The sequence below is a fragment of the Orycteropus afer genome, unplaced genomic scaffold, assembly GCF_000298275.1.
Source record: "Orycteropus afer afer isolate SDZICR_OR568_19922 unplaced genomic scaffold, OryAfe1.0 scaffold00093, whole genome shotgun sequence".
In the NCBI taxonomy this organism is placed as follows: Eukaryota; Metazoa; Chordata; class Mammalia; order Tubulidentata; family Orycteropodidae; genus Orycteropus; species Orycteropus afer.
Window position 1 is genome coordinate 2799133 of NW_006921680.1, and position 22441 is coordinate 2821573.

Here is a 22441-nt window from a genome sequence, read left to right on the forward strand (position 1 = left end):
GTAACTATGGGGAGGAAGTGGGAGGGGAGCTGTTGCATTGTAAATTTTGGTCAATGACATGAGGCAAAGTATATGTGAACTGCTGTATGAAAAGTAAATTTACTCTGTAAATCTTCACCCAAATCAAAATAAAATTTAAAAAAATAAAATAAAATAAAATGAAAAAAAAGCATGCTTTCCCCCACTGGTCAGCTCACCTCACTGTAAGTCTTTCTCACCCATTCCCACCAGACAAGGAGATTTTGCCCAATATCTTTCCTGTGAGTAGTATTTAGAACAAGTATGAAAAACATCCTTTCACAGATTATATAAACCTGTCTTGGAGCTGATACACCCATGTCAGGGGCCATGAGAATTAAAAACAACTTTTATCTTTTCATAGTATTCCATTGTAAAAATGCAAATTGTATGCAATCATCTGCTTAGATAAATGTCTTCATTCATAAATATTGGTTGTTGTCATTGATAATTTCCTCAGGATAAACATTCAGAATTGGAATTTCTGGGTCAAATGGCAGGCATGTTTTAATGATTTTGCTCCATACTGACAAACTGCTGCCTAGAAAGACTGTACTATATATATATATATATATATATATATATATATATACCAGCAGTAGTACATATGTATGAAAGTGACAGTTCCCCAAACGCTTGCCTTAGCTGCTCTTATCTTTTAAAATGTTTGCTATTTTGATAGGAGAAAATAGTGTTTCATTTTAGTACATTTTTATTTCACTACTAATGAAGCTCAATGTTTTATAACCTTTGGCCATTTATCTTCTATGATTGATTGTTAATGGCCTTGATTTTGCTTTATGGTCTTGGTTTAGAAAAGTTATTAGTGCATTGTTTGTTTGACATTTACCTTTGAATTTTGCTTATATGTAATTTGTAGTTTTCAATGTAATGAAGTTAATATGTGTATAGTTATATTTCTCAGTCTCTTTCTTTTAGACTCATTGCCTTTATGCTCAAGAAAACTTTTCATAAGCCAAAATTAGTTAAATATTTATTTCTGTCTTTTTTTAATGATCCCTTAACCATATTTAAATTCAAAATCCCCTTAGAATTTCTTTTAGCACAGAATGTTAAAAAGGAATTTAACAACTTTTTCCCCCCATAATATTATCTAGTACTCCAATGTTTAGTACAATCGAACAATTCTCCACTTCACACCACAGCTTGGTCTTCTTTGTCCTGACTTCTGCTTTCTGATGTTGTGTGGTAACAGCAAATCTTTAAATATCAAGGCAGGTGCTGTGGTTGCATGCTAAAAGAGTTTACATTTGTATATTATTATTATCTTTCTGTTCTGGTTACCAAGTGCCGCTCTGACAAGAAAATACCACAAATGGGATGGCCTTAACAAACAGGAGTTTATTTTCCTACAGTTTGGGATGCTAGAAGTCTGAGTTCAAAGTGCCAAGCTCTAGGGGCTGTATGAAAGCCCCTCGACCTTGGGCTTCAGCTCTGCCTCTTGCTCCTGGCCCACTGAAGCTACAGGAATCTTCTTCACTCAGGCAGCTACTGGCTGCTGAGGCTAACAAGTCCAAGGTCAGCAAATAAAATGGCATACTCCTGATGTTACCAAACCACATGGCAGGCCATTAATTCAAGTCCTTTGAAAGTCCCAAGGTTGGCAGAGCATGGCAGGCTGCTGAACAATGACACAGCTACATGCAGAGTTCAAATGTGCCATAAACTAGAGACCGTTCCCCAAGGCTTCTCTTTATATACAGGAAGCAGACTACATCCCTAAGGCTTGTTACATCCCTCAGCTGCTCCCAGTAGATTTCACCATGGAGTTGATTACCAGTCTCATCATGGAGAATACTACATTCAGCTGCCCAGCAACTCAACCAGACCCAGCCAAGTTGACACACAAAAGTAACCCACCACACTTTCCTATAATAAGGAGGTTATCCTACCTAGTAGAGAACATACATATTCTCTAAAGAGGGCACAAAGCCATCCCTTGAGTCATGTTCAATAGACTAAGTTCACAACAGCAGAAGAGAAAAGCATCTTGACATGTGCCACAACTGGAAAAGTCCTCAAGTTTCCAAGCCTTTCTTCAGAAGAGTCCAGCTTAGCTCCAGGAGCCCTGGGACTTCCTGTGAACATGGGGAATCTCAGGACATCTCAGCTATGAGATGGCCACAATGGCTAAGCAAGACAGACCTAGCATGGCTCTTATCCTCCTTCTTGGAGGTGGAGGTGTTGACAAGATGTCTGGTAAGGGAATAGTCAAATCTAGGTGCTCAATCAGAAGTAGAGAGAAACATGAAGCTCTCAGGACCAACAGAAAATCTATATTCAGGGCCTGAGTTCACATGCAATAGGAAGGTGACGGATGGAGGACAAAAGCTATGAATACAAGCTAAGACTGGCATCAGCACATCCAAACTAATTTGAGGAAGAAAATGTTTCCTCAAATTAGTTTGGATGTGCTGATACCTGACCCATACATCTAATAGATGGTAAAATTGAATCTCCAGTTGTGAATTAATTTGCCTAATGTCACACAGCTCCTGGCAGAGCTAGAATTTGAAGCCAAACCTCATCCCTTTATAAGATTCTCAGGTATGAAATTGAAGATGTCAGCATATATAGGTCATCCAACCTAAATTGTTGTGGTTGGTAATGAGGAGTGTGGAGTGGAAGAAAATAGGTTGCTATGGAGGCAAGCAGTTACTCACAGGTGGTGAAACAGGCTTATAAAACTTATGATTTCAGGACACAGGCTGTTAGCCCCAGGGAACTGTTAAAAGAAAACCATTCTTAAACGTATAAGCCTAAGCCTTTCTTCTCTACCCAACACCTATTAGATGTATTTAATGTACTTAGCCAGGCCTAGCCCATCCTTGTCTGGTGCTCAGTGTAGTAGAAATGCCCAAAGAACTATACAATATAGTGTTAATTTCACAGAAGAACAGAAGTTTAAAAATGTAATCCCTGATTTCTAAAGCTTCAAAGCTTCTTTTTCCGTAAAACAAATAAAAAAGATCTAAGAATGATCTAGCTTCATTAATCTCAGTTAATCTGCAATGAACTATTTCTAAAGCAGGGGATCCATGGATTGCTATGGAGCACATGAATAGGTTCTGACAGGTCCATGAGCCACCTTGCAACAAGATGTAGAATTGTGCATGCGTGTGCTTAGCCACTGTGGCCATTTAATAGCTAAATGAATTTTGGGTTCCGTCATATTCTCACAATGCCTATGATTTAAGAGACATTAAGAGTCTGTGATCTTCCTGGTGCATATTGTAAGAATTTTTCTCCTGATTTTGATTTAATAAACCAATGGGGTAGACTTGATCTGTCTTAACACTTATATCCTTCCTGCCCAAGTACATACAGAGTATTGAGTTATCCACTGTCATTTGGACAGTTTTCTAAACTCCATTCCAATTGCTATCCTAGGACAATTATTTCAGAAAATCTGAATGCCAGAATTGCTAGAAATGTCACCAGAACTTTACCCCTAGACAATCAGGATTGGGAGAATCACTGACCCAGGGAACACTTATGGAGATTGAAGAACTCTTGGCTAACTTATCAAGAACAACGACCTCCAGTATGTACCAAGTTTTTACCATAGACCAAAAACTATGCTAACTGCTTATATACAATCTGAATCCTAATCCTTATAACATCCTGATGAGATAGATATTATTATTTGCATTGTATAAATGAATAAAATCAGGCTTAGAGCATTAAAAATGTAACCAAAATCCCACAAAAGATTCAAAACCAGCTTTGTTTGAGCCTACAGTCTACTCTATCAGCAACTTTTCTACCCTAACTCCATAGCCCTGTGAGGAAGAGGAAATATTAAATGGCAGCTGATCATCCCCTCAAAGAAAAGGAGGTTAAGAAAGAAAAGAAGGAACGTCATACATTTCTTACATTTTTACAAGCCCCTCATAAAATGAACTTCTGTTCAAGTAGACTAGTTAACTACACTGTATAAATGTGATGTAGGGGACATGTTGGTGAATGGGAAGAAGAAAGGGAAGAAAAAAGCATGATGTCTCTAAAATATATCCAGAGGAATACTTTTCTTCCTTAGAACAGTGTTTCTAAACCATCAGCATATATATGAATCATCTGGGAATTTATTCCATATGTAGATTCCCAGTGTTTCTCTTACCAGCAGCTCAGGTTTAAATTTTTGGGGTACAGTCTGCTATGTTGCTGCCTTGTGCCAGTTCTGACTCACAGTGGCTCTATGCACAAGAGAACAAATACGGCCTGGTTCTGAGCCATTCTCACAGTCATTCCCATGCTTGAGCCCGTTGTTGCAGCCACTGTGCCCATCTTGTTTTCCACTTTTTCACTGACCGTCTACTTTACCAAGCAGAGTGTGGCCTAGGAATTCCTATTTTTAACAAGTAGCCTAGGCAGTTTTCATGCTGGTGGTATATTAACCAAACTGAGAAGGAATTGCTACCTGAAGGGTTACTTTTACAACTGTGTTTTCCTACAGCCTCATCCAGCTTGACTGTACAGATGCCCATTAGGGTAGTTAATAGGCATATCCTGGAGATAAATATACTGAGAGCAGAGAGTTCTTTGAATAATTGCCTATAGCCCTGTTATTTTGTAGTGAGTATATCTAAGAAAGACAGAAGACTACAGTTTTGGTCTTCTGAGGAGAGAGTAAAGAATCATAATAATTTTTCATAGAGAAGAAAAATTCTGAGGTGGAACAGTGAATCCCTTCACACACAATTTAAAGTATTAAATAACAGATGAACCTATCTTCTGTTTGTATTAAAAGTTAGAGAAAGGGAAGTGGCCTTTTAATGTACCATGAAACCTTTGGGTAAATCATATCAAAGAAATCCTTGACTCAGTGAGTTGTGAAATGTTGGGAAAAGTTTCCAGGGTAAAATATCTGGGGGCTCACCTAGTTGAAAACAGAGGCTGAACCAGGTGGTCCTAAGACTTTTTCACTCTAGAATTTTGTCTCCACATTGTTTTACCTATATGTCTTCTAATTAGAAGCACTGTTTATTTTCATTGTTTAATTCTATAGCCCTTATTTTCTAAATGTATCTTTGATTAGCAACCCAATACAGTTTTTTTTTTTTTTTTTTTAAATTTAATTATTTTGGATGCTGGTGAGCACTAATGAGCAAAGGAAGGCTGTCAGGAATGAGAGGTACTATAGTTAGCAGCCCTTTTTAATTTATGAAATGCAATCACACAAATGAAGAATAATTTAGGAAAATAGGCTTAATTTTCTTAATTGCATAACAAAAAAAAGCCCCTTGAATATTTTGCAAAGAATAGATAAAAGAAAATTAAAAACAATGAAACCTGCAACTCAACAGAAAATAAATGCTGTGCTGTAGAAATACAGAATACCTATGCTCTGTCATATGACCATCATGATTATCATCCCCCTGCCTAACACCTCCTTAGTACACACTTATATTGTGCTGTGCTATATGGATCCCACGTCCACCTTCATATGCATATCTGCTCACACTGAGGATCCCAATGAGAAACTGGTGTGTTGTCCACCGACAACCTTGATAAAACGCTTTTACCTGAAACCTCTTTAAAACAAAAACAAACAAACAAAAAACTAGAAGGCAGACATTTCAATAAAATGCTTTATAGCACTGAATAATTTCCTACATTAATAGCCATTTTTCCTCAGCTAGTTAATTCTTCCCTGAATATGGGATGGCCAGCATGAAAATAACATGTACAGTTATTTATAGTATTAGACCCATTGCTGTTGTTAGGTGCTTTGAGTTTATTTCAATTCATAGCAGCCAGATGTAACAGAGTAGAACTGCCTCACAGGGTTTTCTAGGCTGTAATCTTTGTGGGAGCAGATCCCCAGTTATTTCTCCTGTGGAGCATTGGGTGGCATCCAACCAACAATCCTTCTGTCAGCAGGTGACCACTTAACCCTTATGCCACCAGTGTTCCTTATTAGGCATATACATACTTATACCCATTGCCATGAAGTTGGTTCCTCCTCATAGTGACCTTATAAGGAAGAGTAGAGCTGTCCCACAGGGTTTCCAAGGCTGTAATCTTTATAGAAGCAGACTGCCATATTTTTCTCCTGAAGAGCAGTTGGTGGGTTTGAACAACTAACCTTTTTATTAGCAGCAAAGTGCTTAACCATTGTACCACCAGGGCTCCTTATTAGGCATTTGGAAGGTATGAATGCTAAGAAATTCTGGAGATTGTCTTATTCAACCCTGTCATCTTATAGATGAGTTGACTCAGGTGCAGGGAGATGTAACGACTTGCTTAAGGTCACACAGTTCTTTGGTGGTGGGATGCAGTTCATTTTGCTTTTTATTGCTATACCAAATATACCATGAACTGCCAGAAGAACAAACAAATCTACTTTGGAAGAAGCACAGCCAGAATATTCCTTAGAAGCTAGGATGGAGAGACTTTTATCTCATGTACTTTGGACATGTAATTAGGAGGGACCAGTCCCTGGAGAAGGACATCATGCTCGGTAAAGAAGTAGTTGTTGTTGGGTGCCATTGAGTTGGTTCCAACTCATAGCAGCCCTATGTACACCAGTATGAAACACTGCCTGGTCCTGAGCCATTCTCACATTGTTCTCATGCTTGAGCCCATTGTTGCAGCCAGTCTTAATCCATTTCATTGAGGGTCTTCCTCTTTTTCACTGACCCTCTATTTACCAAGCATGATTCCTTCTCCAGAGAGTGGTCCGTCCTGACAGCATGTCTAAAGTACAAGAGGTGAAGTCTCACCATCCTTGCTTCTAAGACGTATTCTAGCTCTACTGCCTCCAAAATAGAGGGTGAGTGTAAAAGAAGAAGACCCTCAATGAGATGGATTGACACAGTGGCTGCAGCAATGGGCTCAAAAGTAACAACAATTGTGAGGATGGTGCAGCACCAGGCAGTATTTCACTGTGTTGTACATGGGGTTGTTATACGTCAGAACTGATTCAACAGCACCTAACAACAACATTGCCCCCTACTCTGATGCCAAGATTTGAAATTTGATTGTCTTATTTGGTCATATGCTTGTATTTTTCCTACTAACTCCTATTATTTTAGCTGTAACAAACAGATAAAATGAAGTTTTTTCCAATTTAACGTGTATAAAATTATGCCCTACTCTCAGATATTTTGATTTAGTAGGTTTATAGTGAGACTTAGGAATTTTCATTATCTGTAAGTGTACTAGTGCCTAAGGCACTTGACTGCTAACCAGAAGGCTGGTGGTTCAAATTCATCAGCCACTCCTTGGAAGGAAGGTTGGACAATCTACTTCCACAGTAATACCACCTTGGAGACCCAAGGAGGGGTTGCTATGAGTCGGGTCTGACTCGACAGCAAACAACAACAACAACAACAACAAATAAGTGTACTGCGATTGTCTTCTGTTGAGTCTATTATCACTCATAGAAACTCTATATGGTACAATAGAACTGCCCCGTAAAGTAGTATCAGATTACTCAGTAAGCAAGGTAAGCATGGGTTTACTTTTGCTTATTTACTGATCTATAGTGAACAATTTCATTTTTTTACTACATCAAAAATTCTGCTCTTAATATGGCTGGCTTTTCTCTCCTAACCCCAGAGCAGCTTCCTACAGAATCAAAGCCTCTTTTCAAATTTCTAGTCCCTGATAGGGATGGAGTACCCAGTAAGCAAGGTAAGCACAGACTTACTTGTGCTTAATTACTAATCTATAGTGAACAGTTTCACACCAGGGATCCTGATAAGTGTACTCTTGTTGTTGTTAGGTGCTTTCGAGTCATCTCTGACTTACAGCGATCTTATGTACAACAGAACAAAACACTGCCGGTCTTGTGCCAGCCTCACAATCCTTGCTATATCTGAGCCCATTGTTGTAGCCACTGGGTCAATCCATCTCGTTGAGGGCCTTCCCCTTTTTCGTTGACCCTCCACTTTACCAAGCATGATATCCTTCTCCAGGGAATGGTCCCTTCTGAAAACGTGACCAAAATAGATGATATGAAGTCTCCATTCTCGCCTCCAAGAAGCATTCTAGCTGCACTTCTTCCAGGACAGATTTGATAAATGTACTAGGTGGTTTCAATACAAGGGTGCCAGGAGATTACGATAAAATTTATACCCGGTGATTATGATGTAAGTGTATCAAGTGATTATGCTAGAAATAGTCTGGGACTATTTCTGCTGAGAATCACTGAACTGGAGTATTCTTATGGCCTCCATTGTTTGCTCTGTGGAATTAAGTGGTATGTTTAACAATGTTCATTGCTTCTTTCTTGTCAACAAGGGGCTATTTAGCAAGTACATTATGGGCCCTGGGGAAGAGACAGTAAATTGAAGCAGATTCCCAATGATTGTTCCACAATCCAGTGATAAAATAGGTGGCTTAAGGAATACATACTTGGACATTTATTTATTAAATAATGCTTTATTGGCTTGATGGAAATAATGCAATTCTCAAAGCTAATGAAAAGCCTAAGATCTTGAAAGAATCTAATAGCTAATTATAATATGTTTAAAATTATATTCAGGACTAGTTCACACTTAGGCATAGCTGATCAGTCAAGCTCCCAGTATTTATTCAGCACATACTGTATGCCTGGCATTGTTATGGGTGCTGGCACACATCATGGACAAGATAAAGATCTCAGTGTTTCTTATGGTTAAATTTAAGAAGAAAGATACGCAATTAATAATACACAAATCAGATGATTCCCCAATATGATAGAAGGTGAAAAATACTATGGAAGAAGGTCATACACAGAAGAATAAAAGGGGTTGGAAGCATGTGAGGAGAATTGAAATTTTAAATATGGTGATCAGGAAAGGCCTCATATTTGTTGTAATAAACCCAACACTTCAATACAAGGGTGCCATCTTCTATTTATCTTTATTTTGCTGATAAATAAATCTTACCAAGGTTTTTGATTTTATCATTTCCTTGTTCATAAATCTTTATAGTGCCTAAGGCATTTGACTACTAACCAGAGGGGTGGTGGTTCAAACCTACCAGCCACTCCTCAGAAGAAAGGTTGGGCAATCTACTTCTGTAGTGATACACCCTCAGAAATCCAAGGAGGGATCACTATGAGCCAGATTCAACTCCACGGCAGTGTGTTGCATAAATCCTCAATGATTCCTCATTGCCCAGATAAAGTATAAGCCCCTTATCCTGGCACTCAGGTCCCAACCACAGTGGTCCATTACTCCTTATTACCTCTTTCCTGCTCCAGCAAATTACATTATTCACTATAATCAGGCCATACCCTGTTCTTTCCCATCTCTGTGCTTTTGCTCCAGTTGGCCTAACCCTCTTTTCTTTCTCTACCTCTTAACACTTATCTACCCTTCAAAGTTTCAGCTCAAGTATTTCTTTCCAGAAAAGTCTTCCTTGGTTTTTCCAGTCCAAAGTCTTCTTTCTCTTCCAAACTCCACAATATTTTAAGCCATGAACACAGCATTCAACTGATACATTATAGTTGTAAAAAGACTGTTCTCTTACTGGATTATAATCTTAATAAAGACAAGAACCACCTCCCTGAAGAGACTATTTCAAGAGCAAACTCAAGTAGCTAAATCTCTTGACACTTCTGATAAACAGAGAAAAACATACAAAATGTGTTTAAGAGCAGGAAGCCAGCTTGTGTCTTTAAAATATGACTGTTCCTAGGAAAGAAATGAAGGCCTCAACTGTGTGTTCATGATGCTGTTAATGGACAAATGAAGACTGGAAATAAAAGAAAATGTTGTCCTAATTTAATTTTTGTTCTGTTTAAATTTAAGTTGTTAGCAATTGTAGACAAATCCTACATTTCTTTCATCCTCTACAATGGTGAAGACTGAATTTTATGCATAGTAAGAGGTTAACTTATATGGTACAGGAGATATTTTTAGTACAGCATTTTGAATTCTGAATGAGAAGAGATACCAATAGTAATACACATTAGAATTATATCAGTACAATTGCAAAAGTCACTTCCTTATCCTGACTGGAGATGCTTGTTCTTAGCACTTGCTTTTGAAAGGAAGTTTTATTTCGTCCCTGAAAGATGCTTTGGGTCTTTTCCCTTCCAGCCCAAATCTCACCTGGCGAGATATGCAGCACTTGGTTGTCTGGACTTCTGAGTATGATCCTCTGGCCAATAACCCTGGATGGAAAAAGAATGGTGCAGGCTTGATGGTGAATAGTCGATTTGGATTTGGGTTGCTAAATGCCAAAGCACTGGTAGATTTAGCTGACCCCAAGACCTGGAGCAGTGTTCCCGAGAAGAAAGAGTGTGTTGTAAAGGACAATGACTTTGAGCCCAGGTAAGTAAAAAAATTCAATAAGTGTGTGCCCATGACACTACTTGATCATGGTGCTTGACATGCTTCTTATTTGTTTCACCACCAATACTTTTGAAGTAGAGGGAGATGGAGTTTATCAGTATACTCTGTGAGTATCTGTGGGGAACCATTGATAGATCAAAAATCTGTAAATCATGCTGGCATATTTGCATTAAGTCTAAGATATACCACCATTTTATATAACACTAAGGCAAACTTTGCCAATTTTAAGATTCATCCTAAATTCAAAGATGGTAAAATATTTTTTTTTTTCAAAATGCATCTTAAAATTGAAAAAGTGCAGTACTTTCCAACCAGTATTATGCAAAACCTACTTCCCAGATAGCCCCACTTCATGTCATAGTGCCATGTGATTCATGGTTTTTTTTTTTTCCATGAAGGATCCTTTCTTATATTGATGTTACATAGCCATTGTTTATCTACCCACCATATCTGACCATAGAAGCAGAGCTTGGTAAGACTGTTTTGTGTTTTCTCTCAAGACAACTATGATCATACTAAAGACCCACTTAACATGAAATGCCCAAGGGTAGGAGCATGCATTGGGGATACCTTATAGAAGAAACCATCAAAGGCTCTTTTGATATTGTAATATGAAACATTTTTTTAATGACTCTGATGTAAACTTTCCTAAATTCCATTTCATGGCAAATAACATTATATTCAAGTATCTGTATTCCTTCCCATTTTATTATCCATTAACATTTATTTAAAACTAATTCTGAATTAGATGCTGCTTATAGAAGGGAGAGACAACAAGCCTAGTTCAGTATCTAGTCAAAATTGCTATATACACATATGCATAGACTGCAATGAAGAAGAGATACACTTTATATTCAATGATGATTCTTTAATGTATTTAGAGCCCTGAAAGCTAATGGAGAAGTTATTATTGAAATTCCATCAAGAGCTTGTGAGGGACAAGAAAATGCTATCAAGTCCCTGGAGCACGTGCAATTTGAAGCAACAATTGAATATTCTCGCAGAGGAGACCTTCACGTCACACTCACTTCTGCTGCTGGTAAAAAAGAAAACTTTCCAAAAATTTCTTCTAAACTTTTGGGTTAATTTTTAAGTATCAGTTCAACAATTTTGAATTAATAATTGTGTTTGTTCATTCTTAGGAAGAGTCTCCTAAGGGAAATTTTCAGGCCTTAAAACATATGTTTAATTTTTTTTCCCCCATTTTTCTTGATCTCCCTTTGCCCTATTTGTTCCCATTGGGAATGAGACATATTCAAATAACCCCAGATGATAAAGTTTTCTGGAGTCAATTGGATGCATTTTAAAATTATGTTCACTTTCATAAGTCATTAGCCCATCATTTATTACATTAAGGAAAGGTACTCTGATACTTAAAATGATTAATGACATTTACAGATATACCTAACACATCCAAGGAATCAATTGAAAAACTAGAATTCTGATATATGAAAGAGGGCTGAGTAGACTAACAAAGTTTCCATTATGATATGATTAAGGCCAAGAACTCACTAAATGGGATTTTCCCTTTCCTAAGAAGAAATAATTCAGATGAAACAATGGACGGGAAAGGGCTTGTAAACCAGCCAGGAAGAACTGTCATAATACTCTTTCATGTTTTGATAGGACTCAACTGACTAAAATAATTTTCTATAGATGAGATAGATTTTCTATAAGTGAAAGTGAAGAATACCAGAAAGATGTTTACCTGGGTTTTATTGACTACACAAAAGCATTTGACTGTATGGATCATAACAAATTATGGGTAACATTGTGAAGAGCAGGAATTCCAGAACATCATAATTGTGCTCATGAAGAACCTGTACATAGACCAAGAGGCTGTTGTTCAAACAGGACAAGGGGATACTGCATGGTTTAAAATCAGGAGAGGTGTGCATCATACTTATTCAATCTGTATGCTGAGCAAATATTCTGAGAAGCTGCACTATATGAAGAAGAATGTGGCATCAGGATTGGAGGTAGATTCATTAACAACCTGAGATATACAGATAACACAACCTTGTTTGCTGAAAATAAAGATTACTTGAAGCACTTACTGATGAAGATCAAAAACTACAGTCTCCAGTATGAATCACACTTCAACATAAAGAAAACAAAAATCCTCACAACTGGATAAATAAGCAACATCACAATAATAGAGAAATGATTGAAGTTGTAAGGGATTTCATTTTACTTGGATCCATAGTCAACACCCATGGAAGCAGCAGTTAAGAAATCAGACATCATATTGCACTGGGCAAATCTACTGCAACCAAAAAAAAAAAAAAAACCTTACTGCCATTGACCCCTCCTTGGGTTTCTGAGGCATCTCTGCGGAGGTAGGTTGCTCAATCTTCCTTCTAAGAAGTGGCTGGTGTGTTTGAACTGCTAGCCTTCTGGTTATCAGTCAAATGCCTTAGGTACTACACTGCCACTTTAAAGTGTTGAGAAGCAAAGAGGTCACTTTGAAGATTAAAGTGCGCCTAACTCAAGCCATGGTATTTTCAATCACCTTGTATGAGCGTGAGAGCTGGGCAATGAATAAGGAAGACCAAGGACTTGATGTGTTTGAATTGTGTGTTGGTGAAGAATAATGAAAATACCATGGATTTCCAGCAGAACAAACAATTATGTCCTGGAAGAAGTGCAGCCAGAATGCTCCTTGGAAGTAAGAATGGACAGACTTTGTCTCACCTACTTTGGTTATGTTTTCAGAAGGGACCATTCCTTAGAGAAGGATATCATGTGTGGTAAAGTGGAGGGTCGGTGAAAAAGAGGAAGACCCTCAACAAGATGGATTGACACAGTGGCTGCAACGATGGGCTCATGTGTACCAAGCATTGTGAGGATGGCACACTACCAGGCACTATTTCATTCTGTTATACATAGGGTTGCCATGAGTCAGAGTCGACTCAACAGCACCTAACAACAACAACAGCATAGATGACATATGAGTAAACTTGAGTGCTCTTTCATGTTTCATTTAGATTTATAAACTAAATACAGGCAGTATCTAAATGACAATCAAAATCTGTTCCTAAGTGTATCATTAAGTTGAATTTGTAGGTAAGTCAGAACAGGTGCATATGATTTTTATGTAACTTTACTTTAGTGCAAGGCAAGGCTTCAAGGCTTTCCACTGATTTAAAAACTTTACATACAGCAAGGATTGTGAGGATGGCACACGATTGGGCAGTGTTTAGTTCTGCTGTCCGCTGGGTTGCTAAGAGTCAAAGCCAACTCAACGGCACCTAAAAACAACAACACTGCATGTGAAGCAAATGAAGGTGATTGTGATAAAGAATTTGTTGTGAGTAGGAGCTGGTTCAATCATTTAAAAGTGAGGGCATATTTATATAACATTAAAGGGCAAGTACAAACTGTCCTTCAGTCAGACAGGGACTTACTGTATTGAGAAATCTAACTATATTTCTCTTTCCATGATATGAACTTCCTAGACGTTTGAAGTAACCAGTTGGCATTGAATCAATTCTGACTCATAGTGATTCCATGTGTGTCAGAGAAGAATTTTGCTCCATAGACTTTTCAGTAGATGACATTGAAGAATTCACGCCTTTCTTCCAAGGAATTGATGGATAAACTTGAACCTCCAGCCTTTTGGTTAGCAGCCAAGCACATTGCACAGCCTAGTGACACTTAACTTTTGAAATAGACTGTATTAATTTTAGAGTCATACGTTTGAGATGTCTTATAATTCGCCTCAAATATATATAGAATCATTTTTTCATTGATGGACCTGATAATTTAACCTTTTGATTTAAAAGCTAATATTATCTTTTGATCTATCGAGGGCTTGGGCTTGAGAGTTTAGAGTTACTCCTACAACTAGTTTTTATAGGACAAAATATTATTAAGTGATTATATCTTCCTTTTTAATGTTTACACTAGCTTATAGACTCAGGCATCTATTAAATTTTAAGATTTTCTTTTAAACTTCAAATGATAGTTCTATTAAAATATATTTTAAATCTTTGAATCTTTTCTTTAATCCAGTTTATAAATATGGTTCTCCGTATTCAAATAAACCTTCATAAAAATATTCATTCATTATTTATGTATTCTCTATTATTTACTGAGAATTTATTATGTGTCAGGCAATGTGCTAAGTATTGTAGATTAACACATCAAATTTTTCTTGTGAATGTTTCTATCCTGGTTTTATACTACAAGGGAAAATTGGGAGGCTACTCTCTCCCAACTTTCATTTTCAATTATCAGATACTGGAGTGTATTCCACTCTGAGAGCTGTCAGTTCATTCATTAACCTGTGTTTGTGGTACGAAAACAGGAACCAGCACTGTCCTATTGGCTGAAAGAGAACGAGATACATCTCCTAATGGCTTTAAGAACTGGGACTTCATGTCTGTTCACACATGGGGAGAGAATCCTGTAGGCACTTGGACTTTGCGAATTACGGATATGGTAAGTATGAATGTTTTCTAGATGGCACAAATAGTTTACCCACTCAGCTGCTAATTAAGAGGTTAGTGGTTAAAGTCAACCTCAGAAGAAAGGCCTGGCAATCTGTATCCTAAAACTTAGCCACTGAAAGCCCTGTGAAGCACAGTTCTCCTCTGATACACATGGGATCACCATGAATGATAATCAACTCTAGAGCCAGCTGGTACTGCACGTATAAACAAGAGCGTGAAAAAGCACAAGCTCACGTTTAAACACTTTTAGGTTTGATGTCATCATTCATCAAGGCTCTAAGGAACTTGACACTACTTAGAAGTAAGAAAAACATGTATTGTTTCAAGCCCTGCCTACTTGGTTATATAGCTAATATACAAAAAGGAAGATTTGGCAATGGTCATGCTATAAGAAGAAAAGATATGCTGACAAGCAACAGAGGATAGGACAAATCCAGTTGTTCCCATATCTCAATGCAGCCAAACACATAACCTATTCAGCCACCAGAATCAGCTTCAATAGATAGTAGAATGCTCAGACCAGCTTTGCTCTGGCACTCTGCTGGGGTCACATGAAGACATCCTTCTAATGTTCATTTCAATGGCTATTTAGGAGTACGTATTTCTTAAGCAACACATTATTTAATACAGCTTTTTATTTTTAATTTTTTTTTGTTGTTTCAGTCATGAAATAAAATGAAAAAGCTTTCTCATTTTTCTTTTTCTCTACTTGTCAAACTTCCTTGACATCCCTCTATAATTGTAACATACAGTCACTAAAGTGAAGGAAGAGCAAAGAGTGAACAAGAAGTCAAAATACAGCTAAATTATTATTATTATTATTATCATATCATTATTTATTATGATCTGGGTGAAAGTTTACAGAGAAAATTCACTTTCCATACAGCAGTTAACATACACTTTGTCTCATGACATTGACTACAATTTACCACAATACAACAGTACCCTTCTCATTCTTCCCCATAGTTATCTCTTCCCTGTGTCCTTCCCTCCCATGTGCTCCTGCCCCCTGAGCTGTCTCCCTGCACATACATAGGCCTTCTATTCTCCCATGATTGTTCTCTCCAAGGAGTGTATCTACCTAGTGTAATGTTCAGCTCATATGCCTGTCTTTTGTTTGGCTGGAAACCACAGGAGTGGGTTCAATTCCAGACCTAAATGGCAGCTAGGGGCCATAGTCTCAGTGGTTCCATTAGGCTCTATCAGACCAGCAAATCTGCTCCTTTTTTTTCCCAAGTGATTTTGAGCTTTGTTCCACATTGTTCTCCCTCTCTATCCAGGATCTCCTACAGAGATCCCCCTCCAAGTTGTTGACAGTGATAGCCGGGCACCATCTAGTTCTTCTGGTCTCATAGTTGTGTAAGCTGAGGATCACATCATGTACCAGTTGCTTGTACTAATCGTTTCCATGAATCTTTGGTTTTCTTCATTCTTCTTTAATATGGATGAGGAGAGACCCATTGTTGCATCTAGATGGCCATTTGCAAGCTTTTAAGGTCCCAGTAGCTACTTGCCAAAATAGGATGTGGAACAATGTTTTGTGTAGTATGTTATGCCAATTGAGCTTGATGTCCCCTGTGACTATGGTCCCGAGCCCACAGGTCCAACTACTCGCTCCCTTTAGGTAGCTGACTGTGGCCAAGAAGTGACTACAACTTTGTCCCTTGTCTGCTCTACTATATACCTGGGAATTCTTTCGGAATGTACCAATACACTTGTAGAAACATTGTTTGCCAACCCTACACGTGGTCTTGGGAACACTCCCCCCTGTATAGACATACCTAATAGTTCAGCCTGTCCACCCATCTATCCACCCATATATCCATGTTTGCCTTTACCAACAACATGGTACTGTATGTGCAAAAGGGTTCATCTTTGTTGTTGTCTGTAACTTCCATGCACCTATCGATGTCTTCCTCTTCCTCAATGCTACCATGTTGACCACTCACATTTGGTATATTGCCCTTCTCTTCACCCAAATCAATACTTGTCTCTACGTGTCTAACAGTTTTCCCTCCCTTCCCCTCCCACCCCTGGTAACCAACAAAGAAAATTTCCTTCCACTTGACTTTTTACAATAACAGACTAATACAGTATTTGTCCATCTGTGATTGACTTATTTCACTCAGCATAATGTCCTCCAACTTCATCCATGTTATGCGGTGTTTTGCAGATTCTACATTATTCTTTAGGGTTGCATAGTATTCCATTGTGTGTATGTACCATGTTGTTGTTGTTGTTGTTATGTGCCATCGAGTCGGCCCCAACTCATAGCGACCCCTCCTTGGGTTTCCGAGGCAGTATCGCTACGGAACTAGGATTGCCCAACCTTCCTTCCGAGGAGTGGCTGGTGGGTTTGAACTGTCAGCCTTCTGGTTAGCAGTCAAGTGCTTTAGCCACTATGCTACCAGAGCTCCCATATGTACCATAGTGGTTATCCATTCTTCAGTTGATGGACACCTAGGTTGTTTCCATCTTTTGGCTATTGTAAATAGTGCTGTGATGAACATGGGTGTACATATATCTGTTCTTGTCCTAGCTCTCACTTCTTTAGGATATATACCTAGTAATGGAATTGCTGGGTCAAATGGTATTTCTAATTCCAACTTTTTAAGGAATTTCCATACTGCTTTCCACAGTGGTTGTACCATATTACAGTCCCACCAGCAGTGTATGAGAGTCCCAATCTCTCCACATCCTCACCAGCATTTGTTATTTTCTGTCTTGTTGAACTTTGCTACTAGTGCTGGGGCAAGATGGTATCTCATCCTTTTGATTTGCATCTCTCTAATGGCTAATGATCATGAGCATTTTTTCATGTTTGTTGGCCACCTGAATATCCTCTTTGGTGAAGTGTCTATTCATGTCTTCTAAAATGCAGCTAAATTATTTTTGCATTATCCCTCAAGCATTCTCTACTGATGAAAAAATAAATGAATAACATTTTGACTTTAAGTTCTCCCAAGACAAAAGAATGATAAATAGCAGAAGCACTGGATTTCAGTTTCTATATAACTTTCTGAAAATGTGATTCCAAGTTTCTGGAGATGTCAATGAAATAAATATAAATTCTGTAGTTACTGTTACTTGTACTCTCTGAGAATAGCTTTCTCCTAATGATGGCTAATGTTGTGATTTAGAAATGAAAGTTGCGAAAATTCCCACTCTCATAGGGAGAACAAGAACATGTTTTAGTAAGTGGTCCTATTCTTGACCTGGGTCTCCATTCATTCTTTGATTCAATTTCACCATCAGGAATCTAAGAAAATCTATTTACTGGGATGTGACTATTGTATATTAAGTCTGCAAAATCTTACTCTACACTTTCAGATTTGCTTTAGATATTTTAATTTCAGCATATTATCTATAACATAATCATTGAGTGTGAAAACTATTACTATTTTCATAAATATATAACTTTTAAGGTCTGATTGATGCTGTGAGCTAATTGTAGGCTAATTTCTTTTTTCCCAGTGATATACATCTACAAGTTGATAATTGGCAAACATAATTCTATTATGGAATATTTTCAAGAACATATCCAATATGGAAAAGTAGTTTCATATAGAGAATTCTGCTTTGTGAATTAAATGTTTGATTACTAAGAAATTAATCAGTTTTAAAATCCTTGAACCTATAAGTTGTCAGTTTTCATAACAAGAGTGAATCCTGTAATTAGCCTCTTTCTATATAGAGTTGTATGCATGGAATGCATAGAATTTTAAAATTAGGTTTTAACTAGGATATCCTACAATTTTGGGAGCTCTGGTAGCATAGTGCCTAAGGCACTTGACTGCTAACCAGAAGGCTGGCGGTTCAAACCCACTAGTCACTCCTTGGAATGAAGATGGGGCAACCTACTTCCATAGTGATACTGCCTTGGAAACCCAAGGAGGGATCGCTATGAGTCGATCCAACTCGATGGCACATAACAACAACAACAATCCTTTCTGGATATCTTGAATAAGTTTATTTTATATCATTCAAAGCACACAGTAAACCATATGTGCTCTTATTCACTAGTCTGGAAGAATAGAAAATGAAGGAAGAATTGTGAACTGGAAGCTGATTTTGCATGGGACCTCATCTCAGCCAGAACACATGAAACAGCCTCGTGTGTACACATCCTACAACACTGTTCAGAATGACAGAAGAGGTGTGGAGAAGATGGTGGACTCAGAGGAGGTTTGTGAGGCTCTGTTCTTCCTGGCACGCTCTCTTTTAACTTCAGACAATGTAGTGTATGAGGTTACACCAAATTTTAATCAGGGAGAAAATCAGACATAGGGGGAGGGGAGGTGGTGACAAATCATCGATTTCCTATAGGATGAAATCTTACTATTTTTCTCATTTGTTTTTTATCCACAATTTAGAAAGTAAAATTAGTTCAAAATTATTATGTTCCCTAACGTGCATTTTCTTCATTTATGACAGATAGCAAATTATCAAGAAAATTGTCCATGCCCAATCACATATACCTAATAGTAAGCATTTTCACACTGTCTCATTAACCTATTGTCATAGTATCTGGGGCTGCTATAACAGAAATACCACAAGTGGATGGCTTTAACAAACAGAAAGTTATTTTCTCAAAGTTTAGCAGGCTAGAACTCCAAAATCAGGGTGCCATTTCTAGGGGAAGGCTTTCTTCTTCTGTTGGCTCTGGAGGAAGGTCTTTGTCTCTTCTGAGTTTCTGCTCCTGTACAATCTTCATGTGGTGTCTGTCTTATCCCATTGGAGCTTGCTTGTTTAATTTCTAGAAAGAGATTGACTCAAGATATACCCTACCTTAATTCTGCCTCATTAATATAACAAAGACAATCCATTCCCAAATTGGATTATAACCACAGGCATGTTGTTGTTGTTACATACCGTCAAGTCGGACCCGACTCATAGTGACCTATCCTTGGGTTTCCGAGGCAGTATCACTACAGAAATAGATTGCCCAACCTTCCTTCCAAGGTCTGGCTGGTGGGTTTGAACCTCCAGCCTTCTGGTTAGCAGTCAAGTGCCTTAGGCACTACGCTACCAGAGCTCCCAACCACAGGCATAGAGGTTAGGATTTACAACACATACTTCTTGGGGACACAGTTGAGTACATAATACCTATAATCACTGTAACCTAGGAAGGACAGATGTTACTATGTCCATTTTGCAGAAAGATAACCAAGGCTCATGTGGCCAAATGATACAGGCTTCCCTTTACTGATTCCTTACTTAATACATCTTGACAACACCAATCATAATTTTTCTCCCAAACTTTAGGAGAATAGCTAAAGTCAGTTATTCATAATTCTGTGTCTCAACCTACTAAAGCTACTGGCTTCTGGCATATCAGAAGGCAGGCAGATCCTATTTTCTTTTTCTCTGTATCTCCCAGCATCTAACACAATGCCTCTGATGTAGTTGGTAGGTCCTCTGAATTTCTAGAATGGCCAGCCCTGAATGATCCTGCTGTGTGCCAGGTACCCTCAAGAAACATATAAACTAACTGTATGAGGAACTCAATTCAGATTTTGGCCACATTTGCATTCTACAGAATAGATTCCTTTCAGGCCTCAGCTCCTGGGGCCTCTTCTTCACAGTGCTGGAGGCAGGTTAACCTTTTAGCTGTTTCTCCCTCTGAGAGTCCTTAAGAGGTATTACCAGGACCCCTTCAGTTGTTAAAATACTAAAATAACTTCCATAATGGTACAAAGAGCTACTTCTCAGATTCCTCCTCCCTTGAACCCAGTCCACAACCCCCGTTTCTCCCCATGATTCCTTCTTACAATGCAGCAGCTAAAAGAGGAGCTCTTGACAAAGCAAAGGGCCACTAGGACCCTGCTATGGCACTACAGCATCCAGTCAATGCCTTCCCTACAAGTTGTAACCAATTTAATATCATCTCCTTCCCAAAATGGATTCCAGTGTAGCAGTGCTGACAAGTGAAGACCACCATGTGCTCAGTACTTATATACATTATATCATTTGATCTTCAAAACCACCAGAAAACAGAGGTATTTTAATTCTCATTTGACAGATGAGGTCAGAGATTAAAACGTAGGCCAAGGGTCCAGCAGGAAGTTGAAGAAAGAGGATTTAAACAAGAGACCATGTAACTCTAATCCTCTAGCTTTCTGCTCCCCTCCCGTCCCCTACTGCCTCTCAGGGGTCCACAGTGGGCATGCAGTTAGAATGCAGCTTGTTTGTCTATCTATAAATAATAGTACTTCTTTCCTTTGTCGGTGATGTTCTATGTTGTAGGAGCAGCCCACACCAGAGAACCTGAAGGAGAACCCCCTGGTGGCAAAAAGCCCCAGCAGCAGCAGTGTGGGGCACAGCCAGGATGAGATGGCAGAGGGAGCTCCTTCTGAGGCCATGCTGAGGCTCCTACAAAGTGCTTTCAGCAAAAACTTGCCCCCAAAGCAATCGCCAAAGAAGTCTCCAAGTGCAAAGCTCAACATCCCTTATGAAAATTTCTACGAAGCCCTGGAAAAGCTGAACAAACCTTCCCAGCTTAGAGACTCTGAGGACAATCTGTATAACGACTACGTCGATGTTTTCTATAACACAAAACCTTACAAGCACAGAGATGACCGGCTGCTGCAAGCTCTAGTGGACATTCTGAATGAGGATAATTAAAATGAGGGTGTGGTCCTGAGGTGGAAATATTCATGCTTCTTCCTTCCTCTTAGATTTCGCCTGTGTCTGAAGTAGTTGTTTTGTCATTGATCCTTATGGTTGTAATATCCTTTATGATAATTTTCCTTTTTCTCCCCAAATTGTACATTTGAAGATGATAAGCTCAAGTCAGAAATCCAACTTCTTGAAGTGATCAAGGTTCTTTCAAAATTTTCTTTACTGCCTGCACACATGAAGTGTTTTGCTCTTTCTGGAGTGTCGTACACATGACATCCTCACACTGCATTAGAATGCCGCCTTGAACCCTCTCATTTCTTTTCTCAAAAGAAAAGGAAGCAAAACCTGGGCAACAGATTAATTTGAAAACCTGAAGTTCAAAGAATAAAAGAAAGAAAATTCTTCCAATAGCTTGCTCCCCATCCTGACATGTTGTTGTTTTTAGCTGCTGTTGACTTGACTCAAGTCATGGTGACCCCATGTGAGTCACAGTGGAGCTGTGCTCCATGGCCTTCGATGGCTGATTCTGGGGAAGTAGATTGCTAGGGTTTTCTTCTGAGTCACCTCTGGTTGGACTCAAACCTCCAACCTTCTGGTTAGCAGCTGAACAAGTTAACCGTTTACACCTCCCAGGGACTTCTGTTTTTGCCATTGTTGTTGTGTGCCATCGAGTCCATTCCAAGTTATGGACCTTGTGTGACAGAGCAGAACTGTCACAGGGTTTTCTTGGCTGTAATTTTTAGGGAAGCAAATAGCCAGGTCTTTCTCCTGCAGAGCTGCCGGGTGGGTTCGAACCACCAACCTTTCTGTTAGCAGCCAAGCACTTAACCATTGCACCACCAGGGCTCCTTATCATAGGATTCTTCAAAGGTTGATGCCAAGGAAGCAATTAGAAAAGTCTATAATGAAAGATTTAAAATTAGAACAATAACCAGTTCTTTCTACTCCAAAGCATTCAGGGCATGACAATCTGGTACATTTAGGGAAAAGCTGGATTAAATAGACCAGGAAACAGACCTTGAGATTTGCATTATTTAT

At 38.6% G+C, this 22441-nt stretch overlaps 1 protein-coding gene across 1 annotated transcript in view; it reads left to right on the top strand.

The window, feature by feature from the left end:
* The window catches only part of PCSK1 (proprotein convertase subtilisin/kexin type 1), a 56142-nt gene extending 34736 nt beyond the window's left edge, over positions 1–21406 (top strand). The window contains exons 10-14 of the mRNA XM_007942543.2: positions 10074–10307; positions 11210–11367; positions 14638–14771; positions 18806–18967; positions 21029–21406. Of these exons, the coding sequence (XP_007940734.1) occupies positions 10074–10307; positions 11210–11367; positions 14638–14771; positions 18806–18967; positions 21029–21406 (1066 nt within the window). The remainder of the gene's footprint in view (positions 1–10073; positions 10308–11209; positions 11368–14637; positions 14772–18805; positions 18968–21028) is intronic.
* The last annotated feature ends 1035 nt before the right edge of the window (positions 21407–22441 follow it).